The 23,830-nt window shown below is 42.0% G+C and overlaps 1 protein-coding gene across 2 annotated transcripts; it reads right to left on the bottom strand.

Moving 5' to 3' along the window:
* Positions 1 to 772: 772 nt before the first annotated feature.
* Positions 773 to 23,596, bottom strand: LOC120536656 (perforin-1-like). 2 transcript variants are annotated; one of them, XM_039765089.1, is made up of 4 exons: positions 23,405 to 23,596; positions 8,259 to 8,853; positions 6,949 to 7,087; positions 773 to 3,724 (listed from the first exon to the last, which is right to left on the bottom strand). In XM_039765089.1, the coding sequence occupies exons 2-4, from the start codon at positions 8,804 to 8,806 to the stop codon at positions 2,642 to 2,644; spliced, it is 1,770 nt and encodes a 589-aa protein (XP_039621023.1). In that variant the 5' UTR covers positions 8,807 to 8,853; positions 23,405 to 23,596; the 3' UTR covers positions 773 to 2,641. The 2 variants fall into 2 exon arrangements, with proteins under 2 accessions (XP_039621023.1, XP_039621022.1); XM_039765088.1 differs by lacking the exon at positions 23,405 to 23,596 and adding an exon at positions 10,715 to 10,904.
* Positions 23,597 to 23,830: the final 234 nt, after the last annotated feature.

Below are 23,830 nucleotides of genomic sequence, written 5' to 3'. Positions count from 1 at the left end.
CTCCTATTTGTAGTGGAGATGAGTGGTACCCGGTGGGGTCTTCTGCTGTTGTAGCCCATCCGCCTCAAGGTTGTGCATGTTGTGGCTTCACAAATGCTTTGCTGCATACCTCGGTTGTAACGAGTGGTAATTTCAGTCAAAGTTGCTCTTCTATCAGCTTGAATCAGTCGGCCCATTCATTCTCCTCTGACCTCTAGCATCAACAAGGCATTTTCGCCCACAGGACTGCCGCATACTGGATGTTTTTCCCTTTTCACACCATTCTTTGTAAACCCAACAAATGGTTGTGCGTGAAAAATCCCAGTAACTGAGCAGATTGTGAAATACTCAGACCGGCCCGTCTGGCACCAACAACCATGCCACGCTCCAAATTGCTTAAATCACCTTTCTTTGCCATTCTGACATTCAGTTTGGAGTTCAGGAGATTGTCTTGACCAGGACCACACCCCTAAATGCAGTGAAGCAACTGCCATGTGATTGGTTGATTAGATAATTGCATTAATGAGAAATTGAATTGAACAGGTGTTCCTAATAATCCTTTAGGTGAGTGTATGGGGGCTGGGGTAGGGTGCTCCCATGTTTTAAGGTCCGGCTGATTGGTGTGCAGGGTGACCCTGTGAGAAATCGCTTCATCAGCCACCCCTTAACCACTGACACTGACCTTGTGAGACTCTTTTTTGTGGCTATCATTTATTAAGGATAGGGCCATAAATGTTTAATTGCCAGATTTACTGTGGACCGTATGGTGAAAAAGAAAAAGTCAAAACAGATCTTTCAAATATGAATTAATTTTATTAAGACATAATATTTAAAAATACTGTTATAAAAACAGAATATACTCAAAAGCTCAGCCATGTTTGGAAACATAAACCATTGAAGTTGTCTTTGTTACTATACCTATAATCATTTCTTCTGTGTCTGTTGTTTGTTTGATAGACAGATATATTAAAATTCATATCTATCTATCTAATCGGCAGGGATAGATAGATAGATAGATAGAACACTCAGATGTGCTACATAAAAGACAGAATGATGGACAGGTAAAAGACACTATGAAATAAATAATTCTATAACATATGAAATGCAGATTAGATAGAGAAAAGTAAAATGGTTATGTGAAAGGCACTATAAAATAAATAGATGTGAAAGGCACTATATAACAGATAACTGTGTAACAAATAGGTGTGAGAGATGCTGTATTATAAGCATAAATTGATGTGAAAAACACCATATTAAAGAAAGATGTGAAAGGCACTATATAATTGATGAATAGATGCAGAAGATATGATTTAATAAATAAATGTGAAAGGTACTATATGAAAAAAATAGAAAGGTGCTAGTTAAACAGTGCGTGTGTCAAACTGGTGTGTATGTGGCACCAAATCCTCATCTCTGATAAGAAGGAAGAAGCAGACCAGAATTAATGTAGAATGACTCAATTAACTGCTGAACTTTGCAAAGGAAGGATTCGTTGCAATGGCATGGCAGAGTTAAATATCTATATGCAGATAAATGTGCGTGTGTGTGGTTTCTAAAACTGAATAAATACAATAACATAAAATAAACAGAAATACTGTAAAAGCTCACAGAATGCTAAAAACTGGTAATACCTAAAAAGGTCAGTAGATGGCGGTAGACATTAACAGAGCGCTATGACGCGCCGTCGTTGGCAAAGGCGCTGAATAAAAGTTTCCAGATGCGTTAGCACTGTAGACTCGAAAACATCATTACTTAAACTGGCACTACCAAGTCTGCTCTCGAAAAGCTCCAGTATTTTAATAAAGAAAAAACATTTCTGAGTGTACTTTATACAGTTTTAAACGTTGAACTGAACACACTTTCACACCACATAAAGGGTTGCCTGAATATGTCGTTAAGAGCTTCATCATTACTTGCAGAAAAACTCTTATATTTCTAATAAAATTAACAACAAAGCGTTTAACTTACATCAGAGAGACGCACACGAAGTAAAAATAAAAAATAAAAAAAAAAAAACACAAATGCAGCAACGTGCAGACTCCTGGAAGTCCAGCGTTTCTGCGCATCAAATACAAAAATAACACCTGCGCATGCTCAAGCATAACCAGTGAACGTGATGACGCTAAAAACAGCGTGCTCAGACTTTTGTACAGTGCTATATAACAGAGATAGATAGACAGATAGATATGAAAGGCACTATATAATAGATAGATAGAAAAGGCACTATATAATAGATAGATAGAAAAGGCACTATATAATAGATAGATAGATTTCATTAGTACAACATGAAACAGGCAGTCACTCATTCCTATATTTGTCTCAAAGATGTTGCTTTTTCCATCCACTGCACTCCTGCCCCTCAATGAGCAGGTTTGGTGGTCCTCATTGCAGGCTGTTTCAGAAATTTCAAATGCCGCCAGCTGCACTCCTGTTACTGCAGACAGTCGCTGGCTAATTTGGCCCCCAAATAGGAAACTTTCACAGAAGAGCAATTAGATGAAGAGGCTGACGTTCAGTTGGATCTCCAGGGCTGTACGTTCCAAGCTGGGTTTAATTTGTTAAGCACGCATTTAGATTTGATCTTCTGCTCCAGATTTGTTTTATGAAGAGTAAAACAAGAAGTAAGAAGTGGTTGCTAAATGGCCTTCTGTTTTGTGATCTTTCAATGGCCCTCCGTCCCTGTCACGCTGGTGCTGGCATTGGCAGCCGCGCTGAAGAAGCCGACCCCCATTGACAAGAGGACCTTTTGGGGGACCCGCACAGAGTTTCTAGACACGAAGATCTTCTTCAGGTTGGTGTGCATGGGACTGGCGATGTAATCAGAGCATGTCGCTCCCCCCAGGCTCGGCCCACACTCCACCTTGTATGAATAATAGAGAGAGCCGTGGTTCAGGGTACAGAGGGACTCCTTCGGCCCCTGCTCAAGAGGCACGGTACAGCTGCCCAGGAGGTCATCATCCCACTTGTTATCTTCATCCCAAACTTCAAACTTCAGCTGGCCTACCATTGCAAGATTAACATACCCCATGTCGAACTGGCGGTTCCACCTGGGGTCATTTGTTTCCATGATCACATTAGTCGTTTCGACCCTTTGGTCCAGAAAAACCTTTACAAAGGCATCTGTTTGACTGTGGTAATCCCCCCAGAGTCCAGTCGCCCTCTTGACAGTCACAGTAATCTTAGCGAGACCCTTTTGGGTGGGACAACACATGCAGTTGACCATATTGTTGCTGTGACAGACACAGTTGCATGAATCACGTGCCGGACTTCTGCTTCCCACCGCACAAACGCTCGAGCAGTTCTTCAGGAGGGCATTCTCCAGGACGTAGTGGCTCACAGCTTGTCGTAGATTTTCTTTCAGGGGGCCTTTGAAGCGGACCAGACTGGACAGGGGCTCCAGAGAGTAGGCGATGACGTCTGGCTGGGTCCTGAGGCTTTCGAGCCACTCTTGATAAGCACTGGGATCCGTGGATGCGGAGAAGAGCAAGTCGGGGCTGGAGAATTTGCCACCAAACACTTGGGTTTCACGATCGTTGAAGGTGTTGTGGAAGCTCTGCTGGGATTCGCCTTTCTTTTTGGACTCTTTGCAGTGGTGAACTTCGCTTCTCATGTTAACCTTGTCCCCGACAGTCGCGGAGGCTTCAGCATCCAGGCAGTCTTTGACGTCGTCCACGTTCAGACCTTTTAAAGCAGCTTTACAAGTCTGAATGGAGGTGACGCTCCTGATCTTTCCTCCCAGTTGAACCTGGGGTGGAGAGGAAGGCAGAAGAAGAGGAAGAACTTAATGACCACCAGAAGCATCACCAAGCTTGGGACAGAAAACACATTTGAGTAAAAACGGGGCAAAGGTGGTCAGCATAGCAGGGCAGAAAAATCGCGAGTGGCCTCCCACTCCCCTCGACTTTCTCATATACTCAGATATGGGGATGGATATTTGAGGAGAAAACCGCAAGGCAAGGATATTTTTATATTACCATCAACACCAAATCAAATTATTAATGTGTTGAACAATTATTATAGAAGTAAAGGTGAATAAACAGGACGCTGCAGCTGCATGAATAAACGGTAAAGTACCACTTCGGGTCGGGGTGGACTGGCCATTAGGGTATTTCGGCAATGCCCGGTGAGCCACGGACTCTGATCTGGACTTGGGATGGCTGTTTCATGAAATAAATTTGATGTACTGGTTACTGTTTGACATTAAAATTAATTTTCTAAACAACTAAACATTATCTGCGGTGGGGTGGCGCCTTGCCTGGGATTTGTTCCTGCCCTGTGTTGGCTGGGATTGGCTCCAGCAGACCCCGTGACCTTGTGTTAGGTTATAGCATGTTGGATGACTGACTGACTAAACATTATTTGTCCAGTAGCCCTGTATAATATACCGTATTACATCATCAAGTTCTTTTAGTTGTCAGTTGCAGTGAAAAATTTGGTCAAAACTGCCTTTTACTGATTTCTGTTTCGATACCGCTACATTTCCATCCATTATCCAACCCGCTATATCCCAACCACAGGGCCACGGGGGTGTGCCGGAGCCAATCCCAGCCAACACAGGGAGCAAGGCAGGAAACAAACCCTGGGCAGAGTGCCAGCCCACCGCAGGGTGCACACACTAGAGACAGTTTAGGATCACCGATGCACCTAACCTGCATGTCTTTGGACTGTGGGAGGAAACCAGAGTAGACACTGGGAGAACATGCAGACTCCACACAGGGAGGACCCGGGAAGCGAACCTGGGTCTCCTAACTGCGAGGCAACAGCGCTACCCACTGCACCACCGTGCTGCCCACTGCTACATTTTGGTTAGCATATACTGTAAACCGGGGGACTGAACGCACCCCTAGAAGACACTGATGCTCCTCCTAAACCCCCTCTTAAACGCTGATAAAATGGGAATAAATACCTTCACTTTGCTCCCTTACTTGCTGGACTGGTGCTGCTGCCCTGTCGCGTGATATCCTTCTCACGCGGTACTTCGCATACTTTAAAGCCTGAACAGCACCTGTCCTCTTGGCAAATTGCTTTGTTTCTCTTTCCTCTCGCAGATATCCTCTGCTCCTGTTGGGGGGTTCCGCTCCTGTTGTGCACCCCTATGATGTTTGTCTATTCTTTTAATTGAGAACTAACTACATACGAAGCTGATTTTACTTCTGAAAGAGAACTGTTTGTTTGAAGTGTTTGAGTAAAGTTCCTGTGTTTCTGTGTAATTCTGTGACCCAAGCGTGACAATACATTATTGCAATGTATTTGATCTCATATCTAGAATTTAAATTCTTTGGCACTAATAATTAGTTTAGATTATGTATTTTATTATTCTCTGGTCATCAGCGTAAGCGATAATTAGTGGTTTTTAGCTGCGATTATTAGTGTGTGGAAATAGTTATAAAGCATAGGAATTTTTCATATTAAGATGGAACATTTATAGTTTATCTTTAAATTAATGGAGCATTTCAGTCATGTGAGGTTTTTATTATATCCTCGGTTATCATTTATTCCATTGTGAATGAGCAGTTTGATTATCGAGTTGAAAGTAATCTTTTCATACCTGTAATCACTTACTTTGCTTTAGGCCGCCTAAAGATCATTCTCTGTGTTGAAGAGAATCAAAAGCCGCCTGAGAAGCACAACAACGCAAGAACATCTTGAGGCGCTCATGTTGATGTCGGTGGAGAAAAATGTCCTTTAGCCAAACTTGACACTAACGGTATTGTTGATGATGTGGCGGCTAAAAACAGCGAACTGTGTAAGCTACGAGCCTACTAGGGTACTGGCACTTGGACATGACATTGACATTTGACATGTACTCTAATAACGTGCAAGCCATGTTACTAAATTTTTATTACATTTTATTTAAGGGCATGTCGTCAAATTTTAAGTTGTGTCTAAACAACAGTGTACAGATAAAGTTTGGCAACAGAGTTCATATCATAGGTTCATAGCGAGTAGCGAGCCGCGTACTCATTACAATGAATAATGGGCCGAGTGGGCCGACCTCGTCACCTCACACGTTGAAGGATGGGTCCAGCCCGCTCTTGCTTCTGGTTGATGGATTTGGCCCAAAAGTTAACACAGATCTACAATTTTGGTGTAAGAACCACATGCCAAATATCATCCATCTATCTCCTTGCATTTCTTTTTTTACACGCACACACATACAGACATAATTCCAAAAAACAGTATTTTTGTCAGGATTCATCAAACTCTGGCCCCGATGTAAATCAGGGGAGCTGCCCTCTCGTGTCCCGGGGGTGGTACTACTGCCGATAGGTCAACTCCCCTGGTCCTTTCCTCAAAAGGGCTTCCCCCGGCCATCTACCACAACATGCAGACCTCCAACCTCTCTTCTCAAAGCGGAAGATGGTGTGGCCCGCCAGCTGCCCTACATTGTCTGGGATAAGCGGGTACAGCCAGGTTTCTGTAATAATTATCACACAACATTCACGAACACAGAGGTTTGCGGCCGCCAATAATTCCAGATCATCTAATTTGTGGACGATGGATTAGGCATTTGTGAGGAAGATGCTCGTTATTAGGGGTTTATGTGGCTGCTTCCTTAGCGTACCCAGTAAGCCTGCCCAGCATCCTCACTTCTGCTTGAACTCATGACACCATCTGCACCATCTCTCGAACCCGATAACAATCAAAAGAGCCCCAGGAGATCTCGCTATATCCTGTGGCATGTTACAAATCTGCTAGTAACTGCCCGAAAATGCCTGAAATGTCCGCCAAATACTGATTAAGTCTGTACAACTATACGGATCCATCTTAGCACACAACACACATATTACATACACACACATTAGCACAACCAAGCACCAAAACAGAGCCAAGAGCCGCTGCGTCCACTCATGCCACCATTCATGTAACAAAGAAATACGTTCTATAAAAACATAACCAACAGGCTGAACTCGATGCTGTCTAGACAGCCATGAGCTCGGCACTGGTGCCCTCCGCCAGTTTACCTACCTGTTTGATGTAATGTGTGCCAAACGTTTCGATGACTTTTTCATATGCTTTCTTGCTCTTTTCATCAAAAACCTTCGGCAGCTTCCTCAGTGTACGCTGGAATTCTGGGTGAAGCTTTGGCTCTGCCACCACCCTGTAACTGTTCAAGGGAACATTGATGTTAAGATTTAAATTGGGAGTGGTAAAGAATCATCAAATAAGCAAGGATTGGTAACATAACTGAAAGAAATAAGAATAGCAAAGTCAAAACAAGTAACAGAGATTAGATTCTTGATGAAAGCTAAGCTGGAAGATCCTAAATTCTATTACATTTTTTTTGTCAAAGTGTTTCCTTTATTAGATAAATTTTGTTGAATCTGTTAACTGTGCCGCCATCCTATATAGTGGCGGAGTTCAACAAGAACATGTGCTCACAGTTGGAAACTTGTTAAGGGTAAATTTCACAAAAACATTAAGAAGTTTTTCTTCACACAGAGAACTATAGGTGAACATAGAACAAGATATCAAGTCGTTCATTGGATATTAGGACTCTAGGAACATTCAGAATTTGAATTGATGTTGTTTTGGGGGGAAATAGGTGGGTAGGACTGGCAAGCTTCTTGGGCTGAATAGCCAGCTCTCATCAAAAGTTTTTCTAAGGTTCTATTGTTCTAACGTGACGTGTTCTTGTGTCATGTCACATGTGAGCCACAGAATCAGCAATGGGTGTTGTTGCTATAAACAACATGGTGGTGAACACAAAAAATAAGCAATTTTTTAAAATACATTTCCGTAGTATCCATGGGAAAAAAATCTGTGCTGTGATGATGTAAAAATTCATTTTGTAGAAAAGAAATTATGCAATGTGGTTCAAATAAGTTCTTAACAGCTGCTCGATGTTTTCAGCTCACAGTCCACCTGATTTTCTCACTTGCTTTGAGGATTCTCCTAAACTAGTTGGCAGAACCGATGGGGTAATTATTAAGAAATAAACTAGGAGATGTGTAACTAAAGGAAACAACACAAGGACAAATCAAGGGTTGAAATACCAGGGAAGGAACTGAAGTATTGCTCACCAAGGACAGAAAAAGGTGTAATAAAACTGTAGCCAAAGGATGGACCAAAAACAGTCAAGACCGGTCAGGTAGTCTTTCCCAAAATCAGTTGAATTCTTCAAAATGTACCTGCCAAAGCTATTGTACCACGACCCTAAATACCATCTGACTGCGACTCAATGGTGTGCAGCTTAATAGACGAGGCTCAAGACCATCTGCATGCTGGGACATCGTGATCACAACGGTTTTCACTCTCAATATGGAGAATCTAATTACCTGTAATATCGGCAGGACACTTCATGGCTCGTGAAGGCATACTTGTCATTCTTGGACTTCTCCATCGTATACTCAGAAAGTTTCGACTGGGTGCCCCCAATCATGAGACGCCCTTCCAGTTCAGGTTTGACCTTGATGTTCAGTTCAGCTTTCCAGTTGTTCTCTATGCTTGAGGTGCTGGAGCTCACCAGGCTTTCACTTGACTGATAGACCGTGCTGGACAACTTGTTATTACACAAGGGAGCCACCCGCCAGTCGACCATGGAAAGGGGCAGCTTCTGCACGGCATTGTCCATCAGGCTGTTCTTGCAGATGGTGCAGGTACGGTCCTTTTTCTTCCAGTCATTGGTGTTGATCACATAGGAGCCTTTGCGCTGCATTTTGACCACATCAAAGCCTTCACCCGCCAGGTTGTACCCTGGCACAAAGTCAGCTTCTTTGCATTCGTTGGGTGTGCCAGTTGTGCAACCATCCAGGTGGTTGATGCAGCAAAGAAAAATGGAAAGCCAGGCCAGCAGGATAGACCCACCTGACCCTGGCACTGCCATCACTGAAAATGAACTTGCCTGGAAAACTTCTGGGAGAAAATGGCAGACTGTAATGAAAATAACAGGGGAAAAAAATTAAATTAATATGACATAACAATTCAGGTCCACCAGGCGTTAATGAAAATAAGAGGGAATAAATATAGCATAACTTGACGTAATAATTACTATAATTTTAGTTCACCTGGTTGCAAAGAATATAGGGGGGGGGGGCGGGGGTAATGTAACATCCTCTAATTTAAGGTCATGGGGGTGGAGCCTATAATTTACTGGCAGTTCTGAAGGACCCCACTGAACCACAGCCAGAAACAGAAAAGGATGGTTGATAAGTTATGGTGACGTCACGTTCTGGAAAAACACACTGAACCGCCGCAGTGATGTGAACGAGAGGAGTAAATAGAATTTATTTTACCGGAAGGCAGCCATGAAAAGAAAAAAAGAGAACCCATAAGTGTGAACGCGGCTTTAGGGAACAACTGTCTTTGTTTTCTACCTCAAAAAAAAAACTTCAAACCCCTCCCTCCATGACTTTGGTGTTTCGTGAAATCACCGGCAAAAACAAATTTTGGTGTAAATGTCGTGAAAAAGCACGTCTGTTTTGGTCATCACAAAGTCACTATGGAGAAATTTGTTTGTCTCAGAGCCACTGGATGTGAACTCCGATATGAAGGATCTGGTGGAACGTTCATGCAATAATCTCGATGTTATGTTGGAAGAAATCTTAGGAAAAACGAACAAAACCACAGAGAATAAAACAAGCTAATCTGAGAATATAATCAAAGTAATTAAGGTTGACCTGGAGGAAGCAAAGCACATGCTCTCATCTTGCACCGAATGATGTCTGTTGTCCAAGAAACTGAATGTAATGCGCTTCGAGATAAACAAGTGGTGTCTGAAGATGGACACAGATTGAAAAATAGGATCAAAGGACTACCCGACAGACTACAAAGTCCCAATCCAGGAAAATTTCTAAAATTTTGGATGAGAACTTCAAATCCAACACGAGATCTTAACTTCTTATCTCCTGCTCGGATTGAATCCCTCGTAGCCTAGAAGCTTAACAGTTAGTACTGAAAGTGCAAACAAACTCATGAGCTGAGTAAATTTCTGACCGTTGACTAATCTCGGGGTTTGTTCCGGGATTACCTCAGATGGGAAGGGGTGGGTGTAGTGAAGGTGATGTGGAGTAAGCCTGCAGTGAAAAGCAGACGTCCTCGCAGTCAGAAGCCCGATTGTTCACTAGAAGTAGCAGAATTCTCCTGTAGCTCGAATGTCAAAGATGGCAGTATACTGCACTTTGAATCCAGGAGCTTTGATTGAGGGGACACCACATGAGTGAATTTTCGACTGGTGATCGTTAACGGGGTTTCTGTTGTTGTTATAAAGAAACCAAAAATGAGCCAAGTGAATACATTTGTATCCCCTCTTCCCTCCAACCGCCCACACCTTCTACTCAACCTCATGTGGCTGGACACTGAAACACAAACTTAGACGATAAGGAACAGAGAAACACTGCAGAGCTGCATTGGGGAATTAGATACCATCTCTTTCCAGTAATTAAAAGCAGCCCTGATGATTCCTGACTCTGCTTTGATGTGGAAGGATAAAAATAAAACAGCAGACCACAGAGAACAGAAGACCAGCAGAAGTCATGTGACTTTCCCATCTCAAATAAACTGCTGAAGGTATCAGACTTTTAGAACCCCCTAATAGGTCTAAAAACCTTGTTCTTGTGGCCAACCAAAGCAGAAGAATGACTCATGCGGTTTTTAAAGGTAACGTCACCTACAGCCATTCAGCTTCAAGAATAGAGACCTGGCGTTGCTGGAAAAAATAAACTGACCACAGAGTCTGGCGAAGGCTTAAAGAGGACATTTGAGCAAACACTACCAACGGATATGACCTCCTTACCTGGGTTTGGACTTAACGTTAGCTCTGAAGAAGTAACACAATTTAGGGAAGAATTCATCATCTGGCCTCCATGAGATGTTTCGGTCTGCCAGCGTTCTTGCAATTTCGATGGAAGTGAAAGACCAATCAAGGGCAGTGCTGCCTGCTCATCCACCAAACTGGAAGGGATGTTCAAATATAAATAAGAATTTGATTCAGTTCAGTGAAAAGGTATCATTCTCTAGATGGTCACCTTGTATTGCAGGTCACTTTTTTGATTTTTTTTCTTCATTTCTACTGTGTACTGCTAGAAAGTCACCAAATGAAATGTCACCATCTGGGGACAGGATAGGCCATCAGACCTTGAGGTCAGCCTGTGGATGCTATAAGTGCTGACCACAAGTAAGACATGCAACAAATCTCATCGCTGATGAAGTAGAAAATCCCCAAAACGATTCCACTGCTTGAACTTCTCACTGCAGTTCTGTTGTCGAGGTCCCGGGTTCACATACGTATACAATGATTGTAATCTTAAAGTGACATCAAAGCTGATCTGTTTGTCTCTTCAGTTTGGTCAGGACTGATATTGTCTGTGCAGCCCCGGATATGACTTTAGTTATTGAACCCTCTTCACGGTTTGTAGAACCTGGATACCTGATCTAGCGAATGGTCTACAACTCATGATCATGAGCCGAGATCTTCATTATGATTGGTTTTTCACTGTTCATCATCAACGTACTCTCTTCCATGTTGATCTTCATGCTATCATACTTTGATGCTGCGTCTTCCAGGCACTTCACCAGGTGGCTAAGCTCAGCTTCTCTTTCCACCAGTTTATCCATGTCAGCTTCAAATCGGAGGTTTGGGATGATGCGCCCTCCAATTCTCATGATACCCTCGTGATCTTTCAGGGCATCAGTCATGATACCCTCACGAAAAATGTTAAAGAGCATCGGTGGTAGAATTCAGCCAGCATTTGGGTTTGAGCAAACATCACCTGGGTCTTCTCTAAGATGTTGTCCATCCACTTTTTTCTTTAACTGTCTCTTCTCATTTTTCCCTTGTCTGTTCCTTGGAGGAGTGTCTTGGGGAGGCTCTTAGATCTTGTGGCACAACCGTACCGTTTTATCTAATGATGAGGGGGTCTCCATAGTTGACCAATTGCTGTTGGATGATGCCACAGATCTTCTTGTCGGTGAAGTACTCTGTAGCACCTCATCTCCACTGCTTGGATTTCATGCTATCGAGGTCCCGGGTTCACATATGTATAAAATGATTGTAATCTTAAGGCGACATTAAAGCTGATCTGCTTGTCTCTCCAGTTTGGCTTCAGTTTTGCCTGGGCTGCTATTGTCTGTGCGGCCCCTGATATGACTTAAGTTATTGAACCCTCTTGATGGATTGCAGAACCTGGATACCTGATCTGGCTAATGGTCTACAACTCATGATCATGAGCCGAGATCTTCATTATGACTGGTTTTCCACTGTGCATTATCAATGCACTCTCTTCCGTGTTGATCTTCATGCCATGCTTCGAAACTGCATCCTCCAGGCACCACCAGGTGGCCAAGCTCAGCTTCACTTCCCACCCACTAGTTTATCAATGTAATCTTCAAATTGGAGGTTTGGGATGGTATGCCCACCAATGCTAACTGTACCGTGGTGATCTTCGTGTCATGATACCCTCAAGAAAAACGTTATAGAGCATCAGTGGTAGAATTCAGCCAGCATTTGGCTTTCAGCAAACATCCTCTGAGATGTTGTCCATCCACTTTTTCTTTGACTGTCTCTTCTCATTTTTCCCTCGTCTGTTCCTTGCAGGAGTGTCTTGGGGAGGCTCTCAGATCTTGTGGCATAACCGTATCGTTTTATCTTCCCATAAGGAATGGTGGGCCCTCCAGTGCTCTGGTGATCTTTGAGGACCGTGGTTGTGATGCTCTCAAGAAAAACGTTAAAGAGCATCGGTAGTAGAATACAGCCCATTCACTTTGGCTCTCCAAAATAACAGCAAGCTGAGCTTTGCAGGTCCCTAAAGTCCTGGGGCCTCATGTATAACGCCGTGCGTAGAACTCGCACTATAACATGGCGTAAGCACAAAAGCCGAAATGTGCTTACGCACAGAAAAATCCAGATGCAGGAATCTGTGCGTACTCCAACTTCCACGTTCTTCCGCTACATAAATCCCGATCAGTGTGAAAACTAACGCTCGTGCACGCGCATTATGTAACGCCCCAAATCCTCCCAGAATTACGCCTATTTGAATATGCAAATCAATATAAATCGCCCTTAAGCGCAGCCTTCTGTGAAAAGACAATGGGAAAAGCACGGGGAAAATATAAGAATTTCAGCGAATACCAAGTGGAGGCAAAGGAAAAACATACTATTTGTTCAAATAAACTGTGGTATAATCAACAAAAGGAAGTTGATCGAGTGACATAGCGTGTTGGAGAAACTTGAAAGCTCACATTCACAAAATCGCACAGTGCCGGAAATAAAAAAGAAGTCAAATATCAAAGTCGCCGTGGAAAGCCAAGTTGTAAGCCCACTGTCTGAGTGTCATATGAAAGTTTATTAGGGTACAGAGAAAAAAGGCACACAGTGAGGAAAAAGCACGAAATGTCAACTTCAATCTCGACATTTCCACTTTAATCACGTAGTTTATTTTGTCATTAAAGTAGAACATTATAAACTTCATCTTAAAATCGTTTAATTAACCAGTTTCTAAAATCACATCGTAATTAAAGTAGCACGTTAAATGCTTTGTTTTGTATTTGATTTTCTATGTGCTCTATGTGTGTGAATCACTACTTGCTTCTTAAACTGGCTCTCTTCCTCCAACTGGACACAGAGTCCATTACATTCGTGATATTACAGCTCTCTGAATAACTAAAATACTGAGATGTATACGTGATGTCATTTTCATGATGATAGGAGTTAAAGAACGTTTGTGCTCATGACACAAGCATTTAACTTTTGCCGAAATTTGTCGCTGTGTTTTTAGCTGTGTTGTTATTTTCTCTTTCTGTTTTATATTCAATATATATTGGCGTAGCCGTCACTGCAGTCAGTGCTTTTCTTTCCCCAAGTAACCGATCGCCATACAATCAGCTCTGTAATAGACGTTAAGCCATCTGTAAGCTTAGCGCCAATTCTTCAAAACGTTTAAAGAACATTGAAATATCTTTGTAGTACATGTTTAATTATTCTATCCTTAACGACACTCCCAGTGAAGAATATAGATTATTTAAATGAAGTTAAAGTTTTATCTGTATAATTTAACAAACATATTTTGCTGCATTTCACCTTAAAATAATATTGTCATCATATGTAAATACGCGCTTTACAAAGTGGCTCAGGTTGTGCGATATTATAACTATAGTGCAAGTTTACAGTGGGGTGATTGTACTTATAAGTCCTAACAGTTCTACAAGGAGCACTTGATTGGCTGCATTTAAAGTTCTTGGGATTAAACTGTTTTGAACCGCGAGGTCCGTACAGGAAAGGCTTTGAAACGTTTTGCCATGGCAGAGACAGCATGTGCTTAATGCCGTATACCGATAATTCTCTTTCCGATCAGCTGCTGCTGTGATACACACTCAGATACAGTGATATAAATACTCCGAGTCGTGCAGTGAGAGTAATATGGAAAAAGATGATCTGCTGTGGCAACTCCTAACGGGAGGAGCTGAAATAAGAAGTGAGAGTAACAACGCTAAAGCAGTTATGGCATTTGGAATACTATGGCTGTTCCCTGGACCATTATATTGTTACGAGTTAATTACAATCAGATGCATTACACTAATAAACAATATGCAGTTAGTTTCTGTGTATTTATAAAGCCGCATCATGAAAATAATGAGTAATCACACAAGAACAGTACCATTGCTTTGACGCTGGGTGCCGCCAGTTTGCAAAACCGAGCGGAGAACTTGCGTACGACAAGGCATGAGGTATCGTGGAAAAGTGCGTGGCTTTACGCCAAGTGTAGGTTTTATACATCGCGATTTGAACGTGGAAAAGTTCTTACGCAACATTTCTGTGCGTACGCACCGTTTATACATGAGGCCCCTGCTCTCCACCACACTACTTGCTCATGTATTCCATGCATTGAGTGGCTCTTTGCATGAAGAAAAAGCTTTCTGATATTTGTGCGGAATCTCCTCTTATGTGTCTCCATATTGTTCTTGGTGGGGTCCATCGTACCGGTTCCCCTTAAACCCTTCTGTCCTGACGCCTCTCCATCATTGTTTCGCTTAACCTCCTTCATATCTTGGCCCGGAACGCCCCTAACTGGGTTTTGTTCTTTAAATAAAATCAAATAAAATGTAAACATATTGCATTATTTTCTTCCGAGTGTATTATCAGTTCAAATCAGACTTGATGGCTCGGGGGGACGGGTGGTTGGGGGGGAATGGGTTTGCAGGACGTTGCTTTATTGAGGTTTAACTGCTGTGGTGAACAACAGCATAAAATTTCTGACTGTGGCTTTTTAACCAAAGAGAGATTATAGTCACAAAACATCCATCAGATATTTCTTCACTTTGTAGAAAAACAAATTAGGCAGCCCATCAAACAGGATGCCCCCCCACCTCTGAAAACAAGTGTGTTCTCCTTATAGCCGTGGCCCCCCATATCACTCACCCACTCTCAACATTTAACTATTGAATCCGACTTGGCTTTCCAAATAAGCTTTCCCCAATTCCCAGTACGGGGTCCTTGAACTGGACTCGAACATCTGCATGCCAGCCCAGTGCTGCTGGCCAGACCTCTGTCCAGTACTCTACGGTTAATGGTGCCAGCGGTGGAATGAGGTGGCACCTGACTGTGTGCCACTCCTGTCAAGATTTGAATGTCACAGCCTGGCTTTGAGCTACAGGGGATATTCAAGAGAGCATCTAAACTTCACAAGTCCGAGCACCGCATGCCAATGTGCCACCCACCTGCCACATTTATAGACAAACTTAAATAGTGGAGACAGAGGGTTGGCGTCTCACTTTGTAAATAGCACATTAAATTTAAACAAAAAGCTGCAAGCAGTGGAGCCACCGAGGTGAGAGATGTCCAAGTCGCAGAACACGACTTCACGGACTCGGAAATAAATAATCGAGCGTAAGAGCCTGAGCAGCATACCGGGCCTCTAATGGTGGCAACCACCCAATTAGTAAGCCATCAACGCCGAGCTCTGTAAGAAAAGGCAGCTTCCTGTAAACAAAAAAAGTACAACAGCCAAAGGTGAGAAAATAGAGACAGACAAAAAAAAAAAGAAACCCTCATGAGCACGAGATAAAACAGCAGATGAAACCCACAGCAAAACGCCCTCGGAAACCAAGAACAGCAGAGCTTTTCTGATAAGCCGTTCCCAAAGTTGCTCACCTCAAGAGAAACTGCGCCTGAGAAAGAGACAGAGAGACATGGGAGTGGGGGAGGGGAGGGGGGTATAGTGGGCGCAAGGCCAGGTCTGCGTCCATCTGGGCCAAATCAGGGTCACAACTGAGATGGACTCAGGAAAAGTTAGAAAACTCAGACGAAAATCAAAAACCAAAACAAAGACGTCAAAGTGAAGCAAGTGTGACATCCGCCGAGCTTCACCCAAATCAATCCACCTGTCACTTACTTTCTTTCTCTCTCTCTCTTTCTTTCTTATGCTTATAGGGTCAAAAAAGTACAACACACAACATTTTCTTTGTTCAAGGACAAATGGAGGCGGAATAAATCATTTATTTGCCACTAGCTGTGCTACCCGTCTAAGATGGTTTGAAATCTAAGCTTTTGATGTACACCTAAAAGTAGCAATAAAATGTACTGCATTTGTCATTACAACAAGTGGCACATCACAACCATTTGTAGTAATAAAATGCAATTCAACAAATGTTTGTGATACGCCATCTGTTGAAATGATAAATGCAATGCATGTCTTAGATAGATAGATAGATAGATAGATATTAACTTTAGTATAGTTGACAGAATCATAAAATTACATAGATTGATTCACCACTACCTCCAGCAGGTCCGGAGAGCACCCCATAACTAACCCATTTCTCAAGGCCATGGTAAGCTATTGCTGTTCAAATTTTATTTTTTTGTTGACTCGAGCTCTGTTAATTTTGTACAAATTTTATGTAAGGAGTCCTCTGTTTCTTTAATTTCTTACTGAATATATTAACTGCAAGCATTAGCACATACAGTCCAACACACTAGTCCACCCGAGATTGTTCAAAGTAACATCAAGTCAAAGTTTGAAAGTCTCTAAAGTCCTACACTCCAGCACACTACTTTGTAACTTATTCCATGTGTCTGTGGTTCTTTGTGTAAAGAAAAACCTCCTAACTTGTGTGCAAAATTTACACTTAATTGGTTTCCAACTGTGTTAGATAGATAGATAGATAGATAGAAACATCACACTTCTGTAGCTTGGGGTGCCACCACTGAACAGTTGCAGCTAGTGTAGTAACCCTCCAGAACGTTCCCACCATTGGGTTGGCATACTTGGACTGAGCGGGGTCTCTAGTGTGACAACCATCCGAAATATGCCCAGTACTGTAGCTTGACGTCCTTACACTGCCTTACCCGCTCTAAGATATTATGATGCATTGGGTACAGCACTGCACAGAAATTGTTGCCAGCAGTGTAGCTTAATATGCTAAGACTGAACCACAGATATGCCAGCATTTCTAGTGGGTACAGCACTGAACAGAGGCAGTTAGTGTGGCAGCCTTCCAGAACGTTCCTTGTAGCCCACAAGAAGTGCGCCTCAGTCAATTGCTACATTATTTTGTCTCTTGACGTATCTCTGCTCAGGTCAGAGTGTATAGCAAAGGTGCATGAAGTGGCACTAGTGACTCACTTGAACCATTTGATTGATTGATAGATAGATAGGAAATGTGTCTTTTTTTACAGAAGTTCTTTAAAAAATAAATATCAGAATGACTATAACTAAGTTTAATAACAGACAAAATAGTAAGAAACATGGAGCTTCTCTAAATGCTATTTGGTATTGTATTTGCAAAATGTTGGAATGACAAATGCATTATATACAGTATCTATCTATCTATCTATTGCATACAGCCTTTCACATCTATCTATCTATCTATCTTGATCTATATTGTCATTTTCATTATCTCCTTTAATTTATGGAGCACCTTTCATTTCTCCTTGCTTTCATCTTCTCAGCACCGTCCATATCTATCTAATTTCTATAGCATGCAGATGCATTCAGGAAGTTCAGTTTTTGTTCCTGCTGGCGCTGAAATGGGCAAGACACTTGACGTATACGAGTTGTGGGTCCCACCTGAGGTGGTCCTGGTTGCACTCCATTGAGAGGTCAGAGGAGGATGGCCAGACTTGTCTAAGTGAGCAGAAAGGCCTGACCTTCCAGCAGACGGGCACCAGCAGATGGCCAGTGCAGTCAGCGAGGCTCCAGAGGGTACGTGACCACCAGAACAGGATGCCTGAAGATTAGAGTAATCTTTGCCCAGGTCAGACCTGGCAGTAAACCACATGAATGTCTGTGCTCCATCCTGTCATGTGCCAGGGGTCTATTCTGAATGTTTTCTTTGCACACTTTGGGCAGCTGAAAATCAACTCCCTCTCTTCTGAGTGCCACAACATGCCTAAGCACTGTTGTTGACCATGTGCAGCCCATAATGTACACAGCGTGCCCATCTTCAAATGAATGACGCCAACCTTCACAAAGAACACTCCATGAACCCGACAGAGACCCCCAATTCACGCCAAAGGCCAAGTGGGACGGCAAGCTGGCAACCTGAACTACTGGATGAACTGCATGACGCGATTGAGCCAGCATGGACTGAAAAACCTGAGGAACAAAGAACTTCAGCTCTTCAGAAGGCAAAACTGCGGGCAACTTGCTACCAGACAGGTGGACCCAAAGGTATAGCTGGGAGGACATTTATGTCCTCCTGTCTGAAATGTATGACAGACTCCAACTGATTGATCAGAGAGAAAATTAATATTCATGTACCTGATTACCCCCATAGCAAAAAAAAATGAAAATCTGATTATGCCATTGGTTGGACCTAACATGGTGGACACCGAGAGGACAACCCAACAAACTGAAGACACCAGTCCTAAGCACAATGAACTCACCCACCCACAGAGATCTGCTGAGTCAAGGCCTCAGATTAGCCACAGACATCACGTGTGCGAGAGCCTGCGGAGACGAAAGAACATTCTAGAAAACAAGCTGCAGGGTCTTTAATGTGGCACAGAAGTTCAGATTCATAAGGCTCAAAATATCAAAGGTTTACTCACACGATGAGCCTCAATTATTATTTATATTACTATATTACACAGATATTCAGATGCATGTGACAGAGAGAGAGATGTGAAAGGCACTATATAACAGAATATAATAATGATTAGAATAATGCTCCCCTCCCCCTCCCCGGCGCCTTCAGTGCCCAACCCCCATTTGTAGCCAGAATATTAGTAAAATCTGTAAATGTACAAAAAAAAAAAATCACAAAATTTTATAAATATGTAAAAGAAAAAATTAATTATTATTTAATGGAGTAAAAATCATGAAATGAGAATAAAATATTTACTCTCTTACCGATTGGAGTATTCCTATTAAACTGAGGTCCACTATGAGTTTATAAGAGACGAAGTAAACGATGTGTTCATTTTAACTGACATTCTTATAGATTAAAAAAAAAAAAAACATGACTCATTGAAATAAAAGGAAAAAATCACTAAAGTGTGCATTGAGTCATCGCAACGCGACCTTCAGATAACTAAATCACTGCCATACAAACATTGGCGTTGTGAAGACATCTTTATTATTTAATAGTTTGTTCCTGTGAAAGAAAGTTTACTCGATCAAACATAAAAACCACGACTTTCATGATATTTTAGTTTATCATTTGAAAATGGAATAAAAATCTGAAAATCTAACAACATAACATTAAAGTTTGATAAACTCTGAAAAGAATGATACCAAATATATATATGTAGGTTTTGAAATAAGCCCGATTTAAAGTGTGACAAAAAAGTGACATAAAAACGTCACATAAAATTGCTGCTCTTTTAGGCTTAGGATTTTATATGTAGAGAGAGTAGATGATAGAATTAAAAGGTGTCACATGATAGATAGATAGATAGATAGATAGATAGATAGATAGATAGATAGATAGATGTGAAAGGCACTATATAACAGATAGATAGATAGATAGATAGATGTGAAAGGCACTATATGATAGATAGATAGATAGATAGATAGATAGATGTGAAAGGCACTATATAATAGATAGATAGATAGATAGATGAGAAAGGCACTATATAATAGATAGATAGATAGATAGATAGATGTGAAAGGCACTATATGATAGATAGATAGATAGATAGATAGATGAGAAAGGCACTATATAACAGATAGATAGATAGATAGATGTGAAAGGCACTATATGATAGATAGACAGATAGATAGATGTGAAAGGCACTATATAATAGATAGATAGATAGATAGATGTGAAAGGCACTATATGATAGATAGATAGATGTGAAAGGCACTATATGATAGATAGATAGATAGATACCTTTCCTGTCTAGTTATCATATAGCCCAGGGATGGTGAACTCCAGGCCTCGAGTGACATTGGTGCTCTTAGAAAGAACAGAAAAACAACAGTTTTCAAAATGTGTGCTGTGGCAGAATGAGAGCAGCAACAAGCTATGGAATCAAATAACGAGTTTAATTAACAGCAAGAATTGGCTTCTCATTAAGAAAGTCACTGGAGTGAAATTGGTTCGAGTTTGAAGCCCCAGTTTAGCTGCTCATCTGTCAGCTCGTTTCACATCTCATTTCTGCTTGGCTGTCATTTTATGAAGAAAGGAATTAATTCAGAGGGCTGAACTCTTCTAAACAGGGCTATTAAAGTGATGGGGAAAAATTAATTAGCAGTGAAAACTGGTCACTGATTAGGAAAGGGGTTAGAATGAAAACCTGTAGGCACTGCGGCCCTCCAGGCCTGGAGTTTGACACCCCTAATATACAGCCTTTCATATCTCTCTATCACTAAACACAATTCTACTGAGTGACAGCATATTGTATGTTCATTAGCACATGCGAGTTATAATTTCACTGTGCTCTGTACATGGGGCAATAATGATCCCAAGAAACCTATTATACAACACCTTTCACATCTACCCATCTATCTATGTATTATATAATGCCTTTCACATCTATCTATGTATTATATAGAGCCTTTCACATGTATCCATGTATGTATCTATTATATAGTGCCTTTCACATCTATCTATGTATTATATAGTGCCTTTCACATGTATCTATGTATTATATAGTGCCTTTCACATGTATCTATGTATGTATTTATTATAAAGTCCCTTGCACATCCATCTATCTGCTCGCTAATCACGGCTCTGGAGGGTGGTGAGGTGCTGCATGTCGATTAGCACAAGCAAATCAGAATCTCACTGTAGTCTGTAAGATGGGCCGTAATGACCCTATAAGCCTTTTATGCAGCACCTTTCCCGTCCATCTCTCTGTTCTATTATAGCACCTTTATTTCTGTACATCACTCATCATGCAACCAGAAAGTGGTGGGGAGTCACTAGCTTGTTTAACACGTGCATGTCAGACGTTCAGTGCAGATGTGACAATAAGGACCCTCTCAGCCCTCTCGCACTGAATTTCAGTCCAGCCAGACTGTGTAATGCATGAGGCCTAAATATAAGCAGCACAGGTGGGCCATTGTGTCAGAGTCGGTTGGACTCTGGGGGACCACCTCTTTGACTGCATATTTGTTGTTTTGCCGGGATTTATTATTATATTCCTGCCTACCTGATATCGGGATGAGGAGGTTCATGCTGGTTCTCACACCCACAACGCCATCCATCTTCTTAGCCTGCTTCTCCATTTACACCTCCCACTGCCTCAGCAGAGCAAAAAGCATCATCCAGGACAGCTGCCACCCTGGCTCTGATCTGTTTGACCTCAGGGAGGCGCTACAGGTGCATCACAACGAGGACAAACAGACTCAAGAACAGTTTGTTCCCAAAAGCCATAACCATTCTAAACTCACACATGCACTGACTACACGGTTTAACTCCACAAACCCTGGACTTCCTTCTGTCCATCAACTGTGCAATATCCAATATCTAAATGGTACTGATAATAACTGTGCAATATCATTACTCTCAGGGTCCAACATCCACTACTCACTGCACTTGATTATCATTATTGTGAAATATTTAAATAATGTGCAATAACCCAATAGTGCAGTAGGTATTATTCTTTCCATATGTACAGTATATGGCATCACAGAACTTTTTGCACCATCTGTTTATTTACTTGTTGTCTTCTACAAACTGTATATGTCTGCACTGAAGGAGCTGCTTTTAATCTCATTGTACATGTGGATAGTGACAATAAAAGGCATTCTCATCCTCATTGCAGTGTCACGGGGCAGCTACAGCCTGCCCTCCCGTGACTCTATTAGGTGTAATTCTGCTCTCATTAACGGTGGACAGTTTTAATTTCACTCAAGGCAGACCCTAATTTATTTTGGTGACCAGCACATACCCAGTCCTAGTTACGCCCCTGTATTGTGCCTTTCTCAGCAAACACTCTTCCAAGGTAGCATCAGTTTAAATCAACAGTCAAGTCCTTCTTCACACACATTCAGCACTTCAAGCTGTAATACAGTTGGTCACAATCTCCATTTTTAACACATTGTGGCTTTCACACTCCATGCAGTGGCAGCCGCTGGGCAGTTCATGGCTGCTGATTCTTTATCTTTACTCAGTTCAGAGTTCAAGTAGAACTATCAAAGCAATGGGCACAAGGCACACAGTTAAGACCACCAGAGTTAAATGGACACTTCAGGTGTGTGTTTGGGAAGGCTACTAAAGGAATATAAGAATTCAATTAATGGTGGTATGTAGAGACCACCCTGAACAAGCCACCTGTCAATCAAAGCGTGGCAAACAGTGCCAGCCTAGAAGTGCCCATCAGCCTAACAGAATATATATATATATATATATATATATATATATATATATATATATACCTGTTGATTCTGCTCCTTTTAACATTATATATATCTGTATATATATATCTGTGTATATATCTATCTGTATATATATATATATATATATATATATATATATATATATATATATATATATATATATATATATATATATATATATATGTTAAAAAGAAGCAGGATTAACCGAATACAATTCACATGAACAACGGGAAAACACGCCAGCCCCATTGAGGGCACGACAGTCGAAAATCGTCCTAATGCCGCGTGGCAGCATCTCGATGCCCACAAATACGACTAAATGACTTTGATGTTAACATTCAATCTGTCACTAGCGCAGCACTCCGACACCCCCATCAGTCGCACGGATTGTAGTCTTCATCTCAGTAACCCTTGCGCCAGTGCTTTAAATCCTGCATCACGTATGAGGGTCCATATTGAGATGCAGGTTCAGACATCTTGATGTGGTCTCCATCCGTTTTCTGCAGCGGCTGTCTGCACCATCGGCGCGCATCTGACTCAAGTGAAAATAAAACATTCGTCTGACTTTGAGGTTCAAACATCGCCGTTTCTGTCCGGTTTGACCGCTTGAACCCAAACCTTCAGGAGGTTCCCCGTTCGATCTCGCGACAATGACCAGGACCTAAAGGTCAAAACGAGAGGAGCTCAGCGAGCGTCTCACTTACCAGTCCGACGACGGTCGCTGCTTTGAAATTCATAAAATGACGATCAGCCGTGCGCTGCGGTCGATTAAAGAGGGTCGCTCTTTCCGGAACATGGCGTGTTATTTTCAGGATGATGACAGCAGCACCTGTGGTCAGACCTTCAGTTTGTCACCTCTCGCAGCTCAGTGATTCATTGTTAGGTTTTCATTGGAACGCGTCGGGGTGTCAGGAAACGGTTTATCGGTTCGGGCAGCAGGGGGGGCGTGTTGGGGTCTGTCAGACTTTGCCCGCTGTTTTGAACTTCAACCAAACTCATTCTGCACTGCTGCATTGTGGTGAACAATTCGGTATAAAGTGACCCCCCTCCTTCCCCCAGGAGAGGAGAGGTGAGGAGGACCGGGCGCCAGCACTAAGCACTGCGCCACCCTAAACGAAGACATCAAATAT

This window comes from Polypterus senegalus, chromosome 10 (assembly GCF_016835505.1).
Source record: "Polypterus senegalus isolate Bchr_013 chromosome 10, ASM1683550v1, whole genome shotgun sequence".
NCBI classification, from domain to species: domain Eukaryota; kingdom Metazoa; phylum Chordata; class Cladistia; order Polypteriformes; family Polypteridae; genus Polypterus; species Polypterus senegalus.
Note: the sequence above shows the minus strand (reverse complement) of the source record. Positions and strands in the feature narration are given on the sequence as shown.